Below are 14,786 nucleotides of genomic sequence, written 5' to 3'. Positions count from 1 at the left end.
CAGGAAAAGCGTATTAAACAAATTTACTGGATATATCGATACATTCAATTTACATAAAACATTAAATATGGTATGTCAAATTAGACATCTTTTCTTAGTAATCAATTTCATTCTTTGATATGTCATTATGCTACAGGTCAAATTTTTATCAATAGTTTGAGTTGGAGTTCACACTATAGACATCCTGTTGCCTATAATCCACATTCACCACTTACCCTAAAAAAACACATAGGAAAAATTCCCAATTTCCATTAAAAATTGATAGGAAACAGGACCTGACTGCAATTTTACTGTTGTACGATGATCACCCAGTTTACTACCTCCACATTCTGGACAGCAAAAAACCTTTATCGGAACTAATAACGAACATATCAAATACAAACTAAATTTATACGGTGATTATGCAACATTTTCAGTATCTTACCTTGAAGGAATGCTTGTAGATATAGATATCAAATCCACCATCAATCCGCTTGGGTTTGCTAAAAAGAATTAGGTCTTCAAATAGAAAGACATGTCGCTGGTATTTCTTGCGCCCAGACCAGATAATGAACTCGTCTTGGCGAACCAATTGTCCCTGCTCCTTCAAGTTCACCTGTTTTGATACAATTTAAACAATCACTTTCAGTCTTATGCCATCTAGTTTCCTGTAACCAGATTATTTTAAAATATATGTATTTAATGTCTAAATGTATGTACTTTTTGTGTAAATAAATTGCCTTTTAATTTGCTGTTCTTGATAATTCTGAGTTTCCCATGACCATTTTTCCATTGTTTGTCAAGTATCACAATGTTCAACATATTTAATGTGAAATCATTCTGGAAAAGAATAAAGTTCCATCCACATTTATAAAGGCATTTACAGTGAAACCAGTATAAACGGACACTTGCAGAAAACAAACACCTGCAAAAAACACTTATTGAGACCCCCAAATAACTGACATAGCAAAATATACAAGAGGCACTCTGAAACCACATTCTCAAATTACAAACTATGGATAGCCTTCAATGCACCAAACTATTTTTCAACTTAAAACATGGGACACAGCCTGTTGCAAATCTGCTGTATCTGGAACTTTCACTGAATCGGGATCACTGGCGCTTTCCCTGCAGCTTGTTTCCTTTATGCCCCCAAATTCTCCTGAGGTCAGTGTATGCAGGTCAGCGTGAGGCGGCAGCAGATTTTGTGACAGAAACGGCTTTTGTGGAACCTGGAGCTCTTTACCCAGCATCCATAGTGGCAGAGAATATGGTTGACCAGTTCAACTGGAGATACGGATCAGAAATGACAGTCACTTGTCGACTCATAAAAGACGTGCTAGCATAATAAGAATGGCCCTTAACTTCCCTCTTTTTGCACAAGCATTCCAACCATAGTCCAATACTTGTGGGCCATTGAGGTGCCCCCACTGGATGAGAAATAAATGGGGTGCATGATTAAATTGTCTTTGTATACCTGTAATTGTAATTATTTTTTCAACAACAGGTTTAGAATAGAAAACATTTTCAAAATGTGATAAATCATGTTCAAATTATTAGCTTGCGCGTCACCATGGTAATAAAACCCAGCAATATAGGCCATCTGAGCCTGTACAATACAAGATGGCCGGTTATACGTTAATTGCCAACGTACCTCCGCTTAGTCATTGAGAGGGGCACATGTAAGGGTGTTGTGGGATACTGGTTGTTTGTTTACGATGTACATGGTAGCTTGGTGAAAGACTACCATTATGTAAAGGGCTAATTTGCCCACACTTGGAGGTTGTGGATGACTACAGAAGTACTCTCGCCTCTGAGTCAGTAGGTCATGGGTTCAAGCCCCACTACAGCAATGTGAGCACATAATTTAGTCTGACACTTCAGTGTAGTACTGCGGGAGTGCTGCACCATTGTAGATGTGGTCTTTTCAATGAGACATTAAACCCAATCTAATCTGTCCTGTCAGTTTGATGCAAAAGATCCCGTGGCACTATTCAAAGAACAGGGAAGTTCTGTCGGTATCCTGGCCAATATTTATCCCTAAGCTAAGATCAAGAAAAATTACCCAGATTATTTGGTCATTATCTCATCACTGTTTGTAAATTGGCTGCTGCATTTTCCTACACTGCAACTGCAATTCAAAAGTATTGGCTGTGAAGTGCTAAGGAACATTTGGACATTGCGAAAGGTGCTATATAAATGCAAGTCCCTTCTTCCAACATACACCACGATATTCAGGAATCCTCCTTTGTAAAGTTCATTAAACACAGAGTCAGTGAAGGGATGAAGATCCACTTATGATGCAAAAGCAGAATAAAACCTTCATCAAATGGAAACAGAACGCTTCATTTAACTTAAATATTTAGACAAATTTATGTGATCAGCAAAGTGGGGAAGCGAGTGCTGGAGAATGGAAACAGTTTCCACTTTTGTACCCAATTTCAGCATTGAGTATTTTGAGGTCAGGAACAATACAGCCAGATGCAGAGTAAAGCTCCCTCTATTTATTACCAACAATATATCTTAACTCCAAACTTTGAAGAGTGCCTCCTTCTATACTTGTGGGAATTTTTTTTTAAAACTACCCACACTAAGCATCCTTAGGACCTCTCAGAGCAAATTTGCCAATTGCATTTAGGACAGTTCTGTGCTGTGGTGTGGTCCCGCTCCTACTAGATTGAAACTATCAACACTTACTTCACTTAAGAGCTCCTTTGAAGGAGCAGCAATTCAGCCCATCATCTGGAGTGGATTAGAACCCAGACCTCAGAAGGTGAAATAGCAATGTACAAATTTACTGCACCACCCAGTCTCCAAAAATGCATAATTATAGGCAATGGTTTCAAGGCAGTAATCATGGTGCTGGGTTCAAGCCATTGGTACATCTCAATTGTACTGCTGCCTTGCATTATAGGGGAGGATTATGAATTCCTTACTGCCTGAAAGAACCTGCGACATCCTGTGTTATTTTGCATCATGCCCTATGTTCTATGAGATTCTGCGTATTACCTAACAGCAATGGTGAAGCTGTAGTGGCAGGAGATATACACACATACAGGTATATATATGATGAGCTGCATAGGCAATATATTTCAGCTTCCAAAGTATTACCACTATTATCTTTCTTGATGGATTATTCCAAACATTTATCATTTTTTAAAGTGACGATGAAGATATTTTTCCTTATAACTGTTTTAAATATGCTCATCACTAATTATTTCTATTTATGCCTTATAGTCCTACTTTCATGATGTACTGAGGAGTTTTAATCTGAGTTTATCTTATTTATTATATTTAATATTTTCTATACTTCAATGAGGCCCCGTTTTAACCAGCTTCTTTCTGAAGTGCAAAGCTGAAGCTTTTTCAATCTTTCCTTTACACTTGGAAGCAAGTCTTACTGCTCGTCTCTGTACCCTTTCTAATGAAAAGATGTTTTTTATGTGGTCTGATCAATGCATTGCAAAGTCAGCATAACTTCTAGATTTACATTTTATTAAGAGTTCAATTAGCTTTTTAACTGGTTTGTGCATTGAACATCGAAAATGCTTTACCTCTAAGACACCTTTCAAAGTTTCCTGTACTAATTTAGTTCCATTAATTTTATACTTGGCTCCACATTTTTTGGTCCATGTGTAATATTTAACATTAATCGATGTTAAATTTAATTTGTCTCATGTCCGTTCAACTACCTTAACTGATCCGAGTCCTTTTACAAATTTCATTTGCTGCTTTCTTGGTTTCGATTGCTCTCTCTAATTTTGTGTAATCAGCAAATCTGATCATTTTACAGCTTCCCTATCCTTACATTAGAAACAATAGGCGTTTAGCACTGACCATTCTGGGACTTCACTTATCACTCCCTCCATCCCCCCCAGCCCCACCCCCCACATCTGACTGTATACCCCTCACGACTTCGGGGTTTCCTACTTTTTGATCATTTGCATATCTAGAAACATGGAATTATTAGCATCGATGTGACCATTTTGCTTGTGCTGAATTTAGGCTGCTACAGGATCTAATTTCACACAGTCCCATTTCCGTTTGCTCCCCAAACTAACTTTTTTTCCCTGTCTCTCCATACCTTTTTATATTTTTCGTAAATGCTATAATCGATTTAACATCAATCAGCATCTTGTGGCAAACCAATCCACTCCTTGCCTGAAAAAGTTTATTTTAGTCTTGTTAATCTTGTTTAATGTCTTAAATGGTTTAAAACCTGTCCACCCACTTACTCTTGCTTTTCACTCTGGATTGTTATGACTTTTAGCTTAATTAGTCTTTCATCTGGAACTTTATTCAAAGCTTTCTTAAGTCTAAATAGCCACTATTTTACTCCATCTGTAACATTCTCAAAGAAGTCAAGTGTTAAGCTTACATCACAATCCCTAATAGCATCCATAGCCAGCAAGTCATTGCCGTGTTGAAGCTGGAATTTAACCATTTCTTCTGCCGCTCTGAGGTAGTTTAGCTCCTGCTCCTGAGCCTCACTGCACTCCTTGATCAAGTCCTTCAGTAACAGTGCATATTTGCTCATCCTCTGGATGGGTTTTAGCAGGTAGGAAGCCAGGTTCATCTTATCACCCAGTTGTAGTTGCTTAAACTAAAATAACACAAAAACAGGAGTAAACAACTGTACTAAGAAGATGTCAAATAAATCAATAATATTTGTAAGTATAAAATGAAAAGTTTACTGTACTAAAAGCATCAATATCAGCTCAAAGAATAAGAAAATAGCAAACAAAGCCCTATGAATAACTATAACCCCATCAACTGACAGACCCTCCTCCCCCACCCATAAGCTGTAAAATTGGCCAACATCATTATTTTGTAATGGTTTTCCAAATAGGGTTTTTACTGAACTAATGTTTGTGTAACCTGTGAAGTGCTTACCTTGAAAAAAGTGTTGCCATGGCTGGCTAGCAGAGCATCAGATTTGGGCTTGTTCTTGCTGTACAATGCATACATGCCAAACTGGTCTTGCTGTAAATATTTCAAAATGTTACATTTTATTTGTATATTTGTGCTTCTATCACCTTTCGTTACTATCTATGAACTATTACATAAAACCAAATTAAAATATTTATAGTAAACTAATTCTGATGCTATCATTGCCACATATCATTAAATCATCTCAAGCAGTCCCGCGGGGTCGAAGATGACTTGCTTCCGCATTAAAAATGAGTACTCAGGTGACTGATGAACTCATTTTAAATGGTGGAAGAAGCCTATGCATGAATTCTTTTAGCGTGGGGTGGCCGTTGCACACCAGCCACCACACGGGCTTGACGGAGCAAGGTCTTGGTCCAGTGGCAAGGGGATCCAAGACGACTGGAGACCAGGCTCCGTTAAATGCAAAAGAGTTAAATCACTGAGTTCACTGTCGTGTTTCAAATTGGAAATACAGAAAAATCAAGACATTTGAAATTATTTTGCAAATTCTACTTGTTAAATGTTCAGTTACCTTTAAAAATTGTAATTCATTTAAGATATTTTGTTATTTTGCTTTTGGGTTTTTGATTAACTTTTTAATGCTGGTAGCATTGTTGGTGGAGTTATGTTGGAGGACATACTGTGTGCAATAATGCAATAATAAGCACGTTGAATGGGCAGAGTTGATAAATGATTGTTGAAGCACGTTGATCTACTGACTGTATCTACTGATGTTAATCTTGCTCTCAAATTTGCTCTTTTTAACTATTATTTTCCCCAATTTCATTTATGCCCTCCCATGCTGCACACCACTCCAAGTGATAGAGTGGGCAGGTAACCTTTTCCTCGCTTTTGGTAATGCCACTTTTTGGTTAACTGCTAGGAGGTGCACAAGAGCAATTCTCCATTCAATTTTCCCTCTGCCTCACTGCTGAGTATCTAGCCTTAGCTTTACATTTTCCCTGGGAACCCAGCTGAGGTTACATCAGCAGAAGCACGAGTGAATGTAGTGCTAGTATTCCAAGGAACTGCACACTTGGTAAACAAACACTGCCACTGTGTTGTAAATGGCTTGAATTTTAAAATGAGGTTTTCAGAGATTCATACTAACGTTTGAATTGAAAAACCCCTAGAGAACTCTATGGGCTAGAAATTTGGTTCTCAGCGATAACTGAATTTTTTTGCCAAATTTACTGTTATCGCAAGGCTTTCGCTAGGAGGCCGTAAATTCAAGTTTAATTTGCACAACGGTAAAAATCGGCGCTGCACAAGGATTTGCGGCGCAATCCGCAAATTTCGACAACTTTAGTCCGAGGCCGATACCGTTGTGAGTTGGGCGAGGGAGGGCAGAAAAACACCTAAAAATAAATTGGAAAAAAAAAAGTCACAAAACATTTACAAGACACTTATCTAGCGAATTGCTGCAAAAGAATTAAAAAATAAAAACATTAACTTAGCTTTTTTGCAAGTCTTCATACTTACCGCTGCTCCAAGGGCTGCAACGCAGCTTTTTCCCTGGCGGTCTTTTTCGCGCAAAATATGGGTGCGCACAGAGCCAAATTTTTGGCGAAAGCGATATTTCGAGTCTTGCACAGTGGCAGTCCTCTCCAGCTGTATTTGAAATCCACCGCCGCAAAACGTCTCCGAATTTTCTGCTGACCGACTTTTCGCCAAAAAAGGTGAAACAGCACCAAAAACCCGGTCGCAAAATCGCCACATTTCCAGCCCCATGTATTTAATAAGTAAGTTGCAAAAAAATAGTCTGAATGCTGTACATATATTTGTTGGTGTCTAAAAATGACTTGTGGCAGCGAAGAAAAGATTTAAATTAATTAATTTCCATCTTGCAGGCATCACGTTATTGTGACTATTGTTGCTGGTTGATATTGCCATGCAATAAGTAGTTTGGCCACCAGAGTGTTATGGCAGCTGTTCAGACATTTAAAATAATTCTTTCCCCTCTCCCCATAACTGAGATTCTATCCCTTTGTAAGCAGCGGAAGCCAAGGTCCTCAGGTGACCAGGGATTCCAGCGTAGAGGCAAGACCAGTTCCTAATGGCCTCGTCTCCAATACTGATTGCAGCGGCAACTACTGGGCAGAACTGGCTGGTTGCACAAAGATCACGTTGAAAGCAGTGATTTCTCCTCCAAAAAAATAGGACAAATTTAACAATCCGACACTCCCACTGGGGACCTATGCTCAAAGGCAGTACAGGCCAGAGATAATACTCTAACACTAATCAATTCTCTGACCCATGCTCTTTTTAAACACAGCTCCTCACTAGAAGTATGGAGTCAGTCATTTATCCTTGTATGTACTGTTTATGATTATGTTACCTAGGTGCCAAAATTAAGCGAGTTTAGCAATACCCAACAAATACGCAAGCAGTTAAATGAAAACTATTTATTTAATTCCTTTAATTTTTTGATTACTGCATATTTATTCAGTTACTACAATACACTATTTATATCAAAGTTGGATTTCAAAAACACCAAACTGATTCAATGCTAAAATCAAATCATCTTAATTGTCAATTAAAGGCCAACATAAATTGAAGCACATTGTATATGTAACAAGCAAATTGAAAGCAAACAGCGAGAATAGTAATCCAGTGTTTTGGATCACTGCGCAGGCTTTCAAATAATTAATTAGTCAGAGGACATTCCAAAGCTGTGCAAATTCTTTTGAACTGGTGCTCCTCCAGTTGCTTTATTGTAACTTGCCCCAGTGAAGCACTAGATCAGTTTGATCAATTCAATGTGACGCAACATGACCAGTTTGAAATTTTGGCATACTAATATTCACAATAAAGACATAGCGGCAATAGAGATTTAGAGGAATTTCAGTAGGCACTGCAGTTTAGCCTAAGTGTATCGGAAATTCCATTTTTGTCACTATAATGTAAAACTTAAAGATAACCTCGACAGCTAAATTACTGATCATAACCAGATGCTTTCCTACCCCGCAGTCCTCTATAACTGACACACTAATGCAAAGAGCCTGAGCTACAAAGGGAAAAAGGACCAGATAATTAATTTGTGTTAACTTGTGAACATGCACATAATTCCTTGTGTAAATGGTGATTCTACAGTGCTGGACAGAAGTCAGAATGAGAAGTTAACAAAGGACAGGCAGGGATTGGGCCTGGGAAAATATAATGAGTTTCTTCCGTCCCCTGCAGACAGTCACAGACAGACACAGCATCGTGTGCCAAGTACCCTAGAGTGTAATAAGAATACATACTAGATTTGTGTTCCAATGCCTGAGATTCATTTTCTCAATGGGTGCATTTTGTATGAAATACATTGCAGACAATAAACCTTTCAAGGTGCAGTATCAGTGATTACTGTACTACTCTGGCAAATGGTACAAATATTTAAGCAGGAAAAAACAGAAATTACAGATCTAATGCACACTCAATGAGTCAAGCGGGTAAGCTGTTTTAATATGACAGGATACACCATGCATTCAAATAATGCTTTATATTACCTTTGATCTGTGCCCTGGCTCAGAGAACGAAAATCCTCTCTTTCTGCATTTGTCTCTCATTCTTTACTACTTTTTGTCTGTTTGTGTTCCATGCTTTTCTCCCCCTCTGTATTAGTTATCAGATTTTTTTTGTGGTATCTATCAGTTTATGAATCTTTTTCTTACTTTCCAGTTGTTCAAGTAAATCTTCCCTTCATTGGTTGTACTTTCTTGTACCTCTCTCAATCTGTTGATATGGTCTCAACACATGTTTCTTAACCAATGTACTTTAAATTTCTATCACCTGATTTTGAATCCCCTGGATTCGCAGGAAGATGGCAAGGAGTATAGACTGGTTTGGAATCCGTCATTGTGGGTGGGGGTCCTGAGGAACTAAGAAGAGGTACCGGGGTCTATCTATAGTGGGGATGGCATTCCTGGGGTCTGTAAGTACTTGGGGTGGTGGGGGGGGAAGAAGCCAGATAGTCGTAGCGAAGGTCTAGGGTCTAAAGTATTGGAAACAGAAATATCTGGAGTTAGATAGGGTGGGGACTAGTTTTCCGAGGGTGCTAGCAATAGAGGGCGGGGGGGAGAAAGAGTGGTGGTGGTGTTGGAATATGGCAGCACTGTATAGAGCGGGGAAACCAGAGGTCTGGAAGCAGTGCTGTGACAAAATTAAACATTTTCCTTATGGTGTATCATGTTATGGTTACTTTCTTGTCATGTTACAGATGACACTTTGTTCAGGGCCACGCCGTGGATCGTGATGATTGGAGGGCAGTGCTGTGCAGTGGTGACAGGCTGGTGGAGGACCTTGTCTTATGGATGTTAAGCGTAAGGCCCATGCTTTCATATGCCTCAGTGAATACATTGACTATATCCTGGAGTTCAGCCTCCGAATGTGCACAGACGCAGGCATCGTCCACATATTGCAGCTCAACGACAGAGGTTGGGGTGATCTTGGACCTGGCCTGGAGGCAGCGTAGGTTAAACAGCTTCCCACTGGTTCTGTAGTTTAGTTTCACTCCAGCGGGGAGCTTGTTGATTGTGAGGTGGAGCATGGCGGCGAGGAAGATTGAGAAGAGGGTTGGAGCGATAACGCAGCCATGTTTGACCCCGGTCCGGACGTGGATTGAGTCTGTAATGGATCCGTTGGTAAGAATCACGGCCTGCATATCTCCCATATCTTGGGAGCCTCTTATCAACAAAGGCAGACACTGATGCGGAGATTCAGCATCGCCTCCAGTGCGCCAGCGCAGCCTTCGGCCGTCTGAGGAAAAGAGTGTTTGAAGACCAGGCCCTCAAATCTACCACCAAACTCATGGTCTAAAGGGCTGTAGTAATACCCGCCCTCCTGTATGGATCTGAGGCATGAACGATGTATAGAAGGCACCTCAAGTCGCTGGAGATATATCACCAACGATGTCTCTGCAAGATCCTGCAAATCCCCTGGGAGGACAGGCGCACCAACATCAGTGTCCTCGACCAGGCTAACATCCCCAGTCTTGAAGCACTGACCACACTCCATCAGCTTCGCTGGGCAGGCCACATAGTACGCATGCCAGATACGAGACTCCCTAAGCATATGCTTTATGCGGAGCTCCTTTCATGGTAAATGAGCCAAAGGAGGACAGCGGAAACGTTATAAGGACACCCTCAAAGCCTCGCTGGTAAAGTGCGACATCACCACTGACACCTGGGAGACCCTGGCCACAGACAGCCCGAGGTGGAGAAAATCCAGCCGGGACTTCGAGTCTCAATGCAAAGAGCATGATGAGGCCAAGCGCAGGCAGCGTAAGGAGCGTGCGGCAAACCAGCCCCACGGACCCCTTCCCTCGACGAATGTCTGTCCCACTTGTAACACGGTCTGTGGCTCTCGTATCGGACTGTTCAGCCATCAAAGAAGCAAGTCCTCCTCGATTCCGAGGGACTGCCTATGATGATGATGACAGATGACATTAAAAACCAAATTAAGTCATAGAAAATGGCCCAGCTTGTTTTGTTATACCATAGCTCCAGAATGCAGTTGGTCTGCATCAGGAATCTAAAGCCATTCAATTCAAATATAAGCTTCTTGGCACATGTGTTTGACTGGCAGCTTCTTTTGAGTTTGAGAGATGTATATTTAAATTTCCATTGTCCGAGTCAAACACTGAAAAGTAGTTTCATTGAGCAGCTTGTTCAAAGCCATCAGGAACAGGTGGGTAATCCAGAGAGATTCTAGACAGTCAGGCATCAAATCACCATATAAAGGTTACTGGTTAGGTACATAGGCCCCAAGTTTCCACACGCGGCGAAAAAGGCGCCCCTCAGAGCTGGGCGCCTGTTTTTGGCGCCGAAAACGGCGCCTGAAAAAAAACGCGGTATTCTCGAGCTCCTTGCAGCTCGATGTCTGCTTGGCGCGGCGCACAGGGGGCGGAGCCTACCACTCGCGCCGATTTTGTAAGTAGGAGGGGGCGGGTACAATTTAAATGAGTTTTTTTGGTGCCGGCAACCCTGCGCGTGCGCGTTGGAGCGTTCGCGCACGCGCAATCTGAAGTAAACATTGGCACTCGGCCATTTTTAAAAGTGCTGCAGAAAAAGTGAAAATTTGTTTATTGAACCCTTGCAAAGTTTTGTATTTTAATTTTCTTGATATTTCTGTGTGTGAGGGAGTGCTTTTAGCAGCACTGCTGAATAAATCACCTGCTGAATTAATGTTGGCTCTTTAACCAGTGTTACTGCAGCAACTGCATTTTAATTCAGCCTTTACAACTCGTTACCGTTTCAATCTCCACCGCTCATTCTGTAATTAAAGATAGACTGTGATAAACGGGACACATGCACTTGTTTGAGACTATTCAAATTCTTTGTAGCTGTTCAATTTTTAAAATTTTTTAATAAAACCACATTGCCCTTCCATGATCAGCACTGAGGCTGCTTGCTGCTTCTTGCCGCTGCCGTCGGGACCGATGCCACACCGCTGCCTGAAAGGCCTGCCTGAAGCACTTTCACACAGGTAGGAACATGGTTTATTTAATCTTTTCTTTGCTTATAAATTTTTATTCAGGTTGGGTTTATTTGTATAATATTTGTATAAGTATAACTAAGGATTGATTGTAGAATTTAATGACTTCCCTCCCCCCCCCCTCGTTCCCGACACCTAATTTGTAACCTGCGCCTGATTTTTTTATGTGTAGACAAGGTTTTTTCAAGCCTACAAAAATCTTCACTTGCTCCATTCTAAGTTAGTTTGGAGTACGTTTTCACTGTGGAAACTTTCAAATCAGGCGTCAGTGGCCGGACACGCCCCCTTTTGAAAAAAAAATTCTGTTCAAAAGTGAAACTGTTCTACCTGACGAGAACTGCAGAAAACTTAAATGTGGAGAATTCCGATTTCTAAGATACTCCGTTCTCCACCAGTTGCTCCTAAAAATCAGGAGCAAATCATGTGGAAACTTGGGGCCCTAGTGTCTAGTTTACAACACGGTTTAACGTAGCAGATGTGACATTTATTTTTCTATCTTTCAAGGCGGTATAGTTAAGCCAGCAACTACTGTAACATTTATAGTGTCAGTGCTTATGTTTTAATAATTTAAGGAACTGTTCATTCCACTGCCTCCTGAAGTTGAGGAAGATCATGTGTCTGCATGTGATAAAATCAGTAAGCCGAATGATAGTAATGAGGGTTTTCTGTTCAATGAGCTTGTTACAAATTATTTAGATATTTGGCAGCTAAATGCATACTCTAGGCTCTAGGGAGAGGGAGCTTGCCGAAGGAAGCAGTCTGAGATGCTGAACCTAAGAAGATTATCCAAAGTATAGAAACCTAAACTATAATGGGGAAGGGGACCTTCTGTGTATGTGAGCATATCTGCAGTATTTTTGAGTTTATATGCATGGCAGTTTGAGTTGCATGAGAGGCCGGATCTGCATGTGCATTAGGCAAGTGGGGCTATTTAGTGCTACCCACAGCTGCCAGATGCAACTTGGGAGGTGGGATGTTCACGTGGGAAGACTGAGTCAATCAGAACTAAGTATAAGGAATGGCGTTAATAAAATTAAGCATAACAGACAAGTGTGAGACAGGCTTGATGACGGGAAAGCAAAATTTGGCAGGCAGAATCAGCATGGATTTATGAAGGGGAAGTCATGTTTGACAAATTTGCTGGAATTCTTTGAGGGTGTAACAAACAGGGTGGATAAAGGAGAACCAGTGGATGTGGTGTATTTGGACTTCCAAAAGGCATTTGACAAGGTGCCACATAAAAGGTTACTGCACAAGATAAAAGTTCATGGGGTTAGGGGTAATATATTAGCATGGATGTAGGATTGGCTAACTAACAGAAAACAGAGAGTCGGGATAAATGGTCCATTCTCTGGTTGGCAATCAGTAACTATTGGGGTGCCGCAGGGATCAGTGCTGGGACCCCAACTATTTACAATCTATATTATCGACTTGGAAGAAGGGATTGAGTGTAACGTAGCCAAGTTTGCTGACGATACAAAAATGGGAGGAAAAGCAATGTGTGAGGAGGACACAAAAAATCTGCAAAAGGACATAGACAGGCTCAGTGAGTGGGCAAAAATTTGGCAGATGGAGCATAATGTTGGAAAGTGTGAGGTCATACACTTTGGCAGAAAAAAAATCAAAGAGCAAGTTATTATTTAAATGGAGAAAGATTGCAAAGTGCTGCAGTACAATGGGACCTGGGGGTACCTGTGCATGAAACACAAAAGGATAGTATGCAGGTGCAGCAAGTGATCAGGAAAGCCAATGGAATCTTGGCCTTTATTGCAAAGGGGATGGAGCATAAAAGCAGGGAAGTCTTCTTGCTACAGCTATACAGGGTATTGGTGAGGCCACACCTGGAATACTGCGTACAGTTTTGGTTTCCATATTTACGAAAGGATATACTTGCTATGGAGACAGTTCAGAGAAGGTTCACTAGGTTGATTCCGAAGACGAGGGGATTGACTTATGAGGAAAGGTTGAGTAGGTTGGGCCTCTACTCATTGGAATTCAGAAGAATGAGAGGTGATCTTATCTAAACGTATAAGATTATGAGGGGGCTTGAGAAGGTAGATGCAGAGAGGATGTTTCCACTGATGGGGGAGACTAGAACTAGAGGGCACAATCTTAAAATAAGGGGCCGTCCATTTAAAACTGAGATGAGGAGAAATTTCTTCTCTGAGGGTTGTGAATCTGTGGAATTCGCTGCCTCAGAGAGCTGTGGAAGCTGGGACATTGAATAAATTTAAGACAGAAATAGAGAGTTTCTTAAATGATAAGGGGATAAGGGGTTATGGGTAGCAGGCAGGAAAGTGGAGCTGAGTCCATGATCTGATCAGCCATGATCTTATTAAATGGCGGAGCAGGCTCGAGGAGCCGTATGGCCTACTCCCGCTCCTATTTCTTATGTTCTTATGTAAATTCTTAATAGGCAAGAGTCACAGGACATAGTTAATACGATCATTTAACCCTGTTCCCAATATAAACTTGGATTTAGGTTTGATCTGCTAGTTTTTGCAACAGAAAGTTTCCAATACAGAAAGGCTCTTCAGATCATTGTCCCAAGTCTCATTTAGAAATCAGAAATTCGCCTCTGTACCATAAACTCTAGGGCAATGAACAAATGGAACTTATAACAGCTGCAATATCAACACTGTTGTACATATTTGTCAAATGGTAGGCACATGCACCAATTTGGTTCCTTATCTTGCCCAGTGTATCTCAGACCTCAAACAACACCATACATCACCGTTTTGTATAGACCAAGGTAAATCAGTTTACTTATAATTATATATTATAATTTGAATATTTGCTTACATGTCTGAGGAAGCAGTGGCTGGCACGTAGTGGGTGATTAACACAACTTTCCAGTTCTTTCAGGAAATACTGGCTGTGGAAGTTATAAAGCTTCTCTAGGTTTCCAAAAATAACGCTGCGTTTTCCTCGCAGATTCTGAGGAAGGTCAAAACGTTCCATCTCTGGGTAGTAATTATCAATGATGTACCAGAGAGATTTCACATACTCACGTTCTGTTGTGACCATCTCATCAATAATGTGCCTCAGTTTACTGTAACAAAAAAAAACATATTTTGGGAATTAGCACATATAGCAGCAAATATATTAATTAACTCTTGGGAAATCATACTTCTTACAAATTGTAATATACAGAAAATAGACTACTAACCAAATATCCACACTTTTGTTCGGGATAGTGAGAGGACAGGGACAGCTCTGCCTGCTTCTTTTGCTTTTAGCAAAATTCTGATTTTCTGATTTGGATTCAGAGACCATTAAGTTTGGTTGGCACCTTACATAATCCTAAATAGGGTTTTGCCAACATATAGGCCCCAAGTTTCCACATGATTTGCACCTGATTTTTAGGAGCAACTGGTGGAGAACGGACTATCTTAGAA

At 40.6% G+C, this 14,786-nt stretch overlaps 1 protein-coding gene across 8 annotated transcripts in view; it reads right to left on the bottom strand.

The window, feature by feature from the left end:
* The window catches only part of plekhg4 (pleckstrin homology domain containing, family G (with RhoGef domain) member 4), a 447,922-nt gene that overhangs the window by 29,699 nt on the left and 403,437 nt on the right, over positions 1-14,786 (bottom strand). For all 8 annotated transcript variants that reach the window (XM_070897923.1, XM_070897924.1, XM_070897919.1 and 5 more), the window contains 4 exons: positions 14,191-14,440; positions 4,873-4,962; positions 4,358-4,582; positions 425-595 (listed from right to left, as the gene is read on the bottom strand). In XM_070897923.1, coding sequence (XP_070754024.1) covers positions 425-595; positions 4,358-4,582; positions 4,873-4,962; positions 14,191-14,440 — 736 coding nt within the window. The remainder of the gene's footprint in view (positions 1-424; positions 596-4,357; positions 4,583-4,872; positions 4,963-14,190; positions 14,441-14,786) is intronic.

Source organism: Pristiophorus japonicus, chromosome 13 (assembly GCF_044704955.1).
Source record: "Pristiophorus japonicus isolate sPriJap1 chromosome 13, sPriJap1.hap1, whole genome shotgun sequence".
Lineage (NCBI taxonomy): Eukaryota > Metazoa > Chordata > Chondrichthyes > Pristiophoridae > Pristiophorus > Pristiophorus japonicus.
Note: the sequence above shows the minus strand (reverse complement) of the source record. Positions and strands in the feature narration are given on the sequence as shown.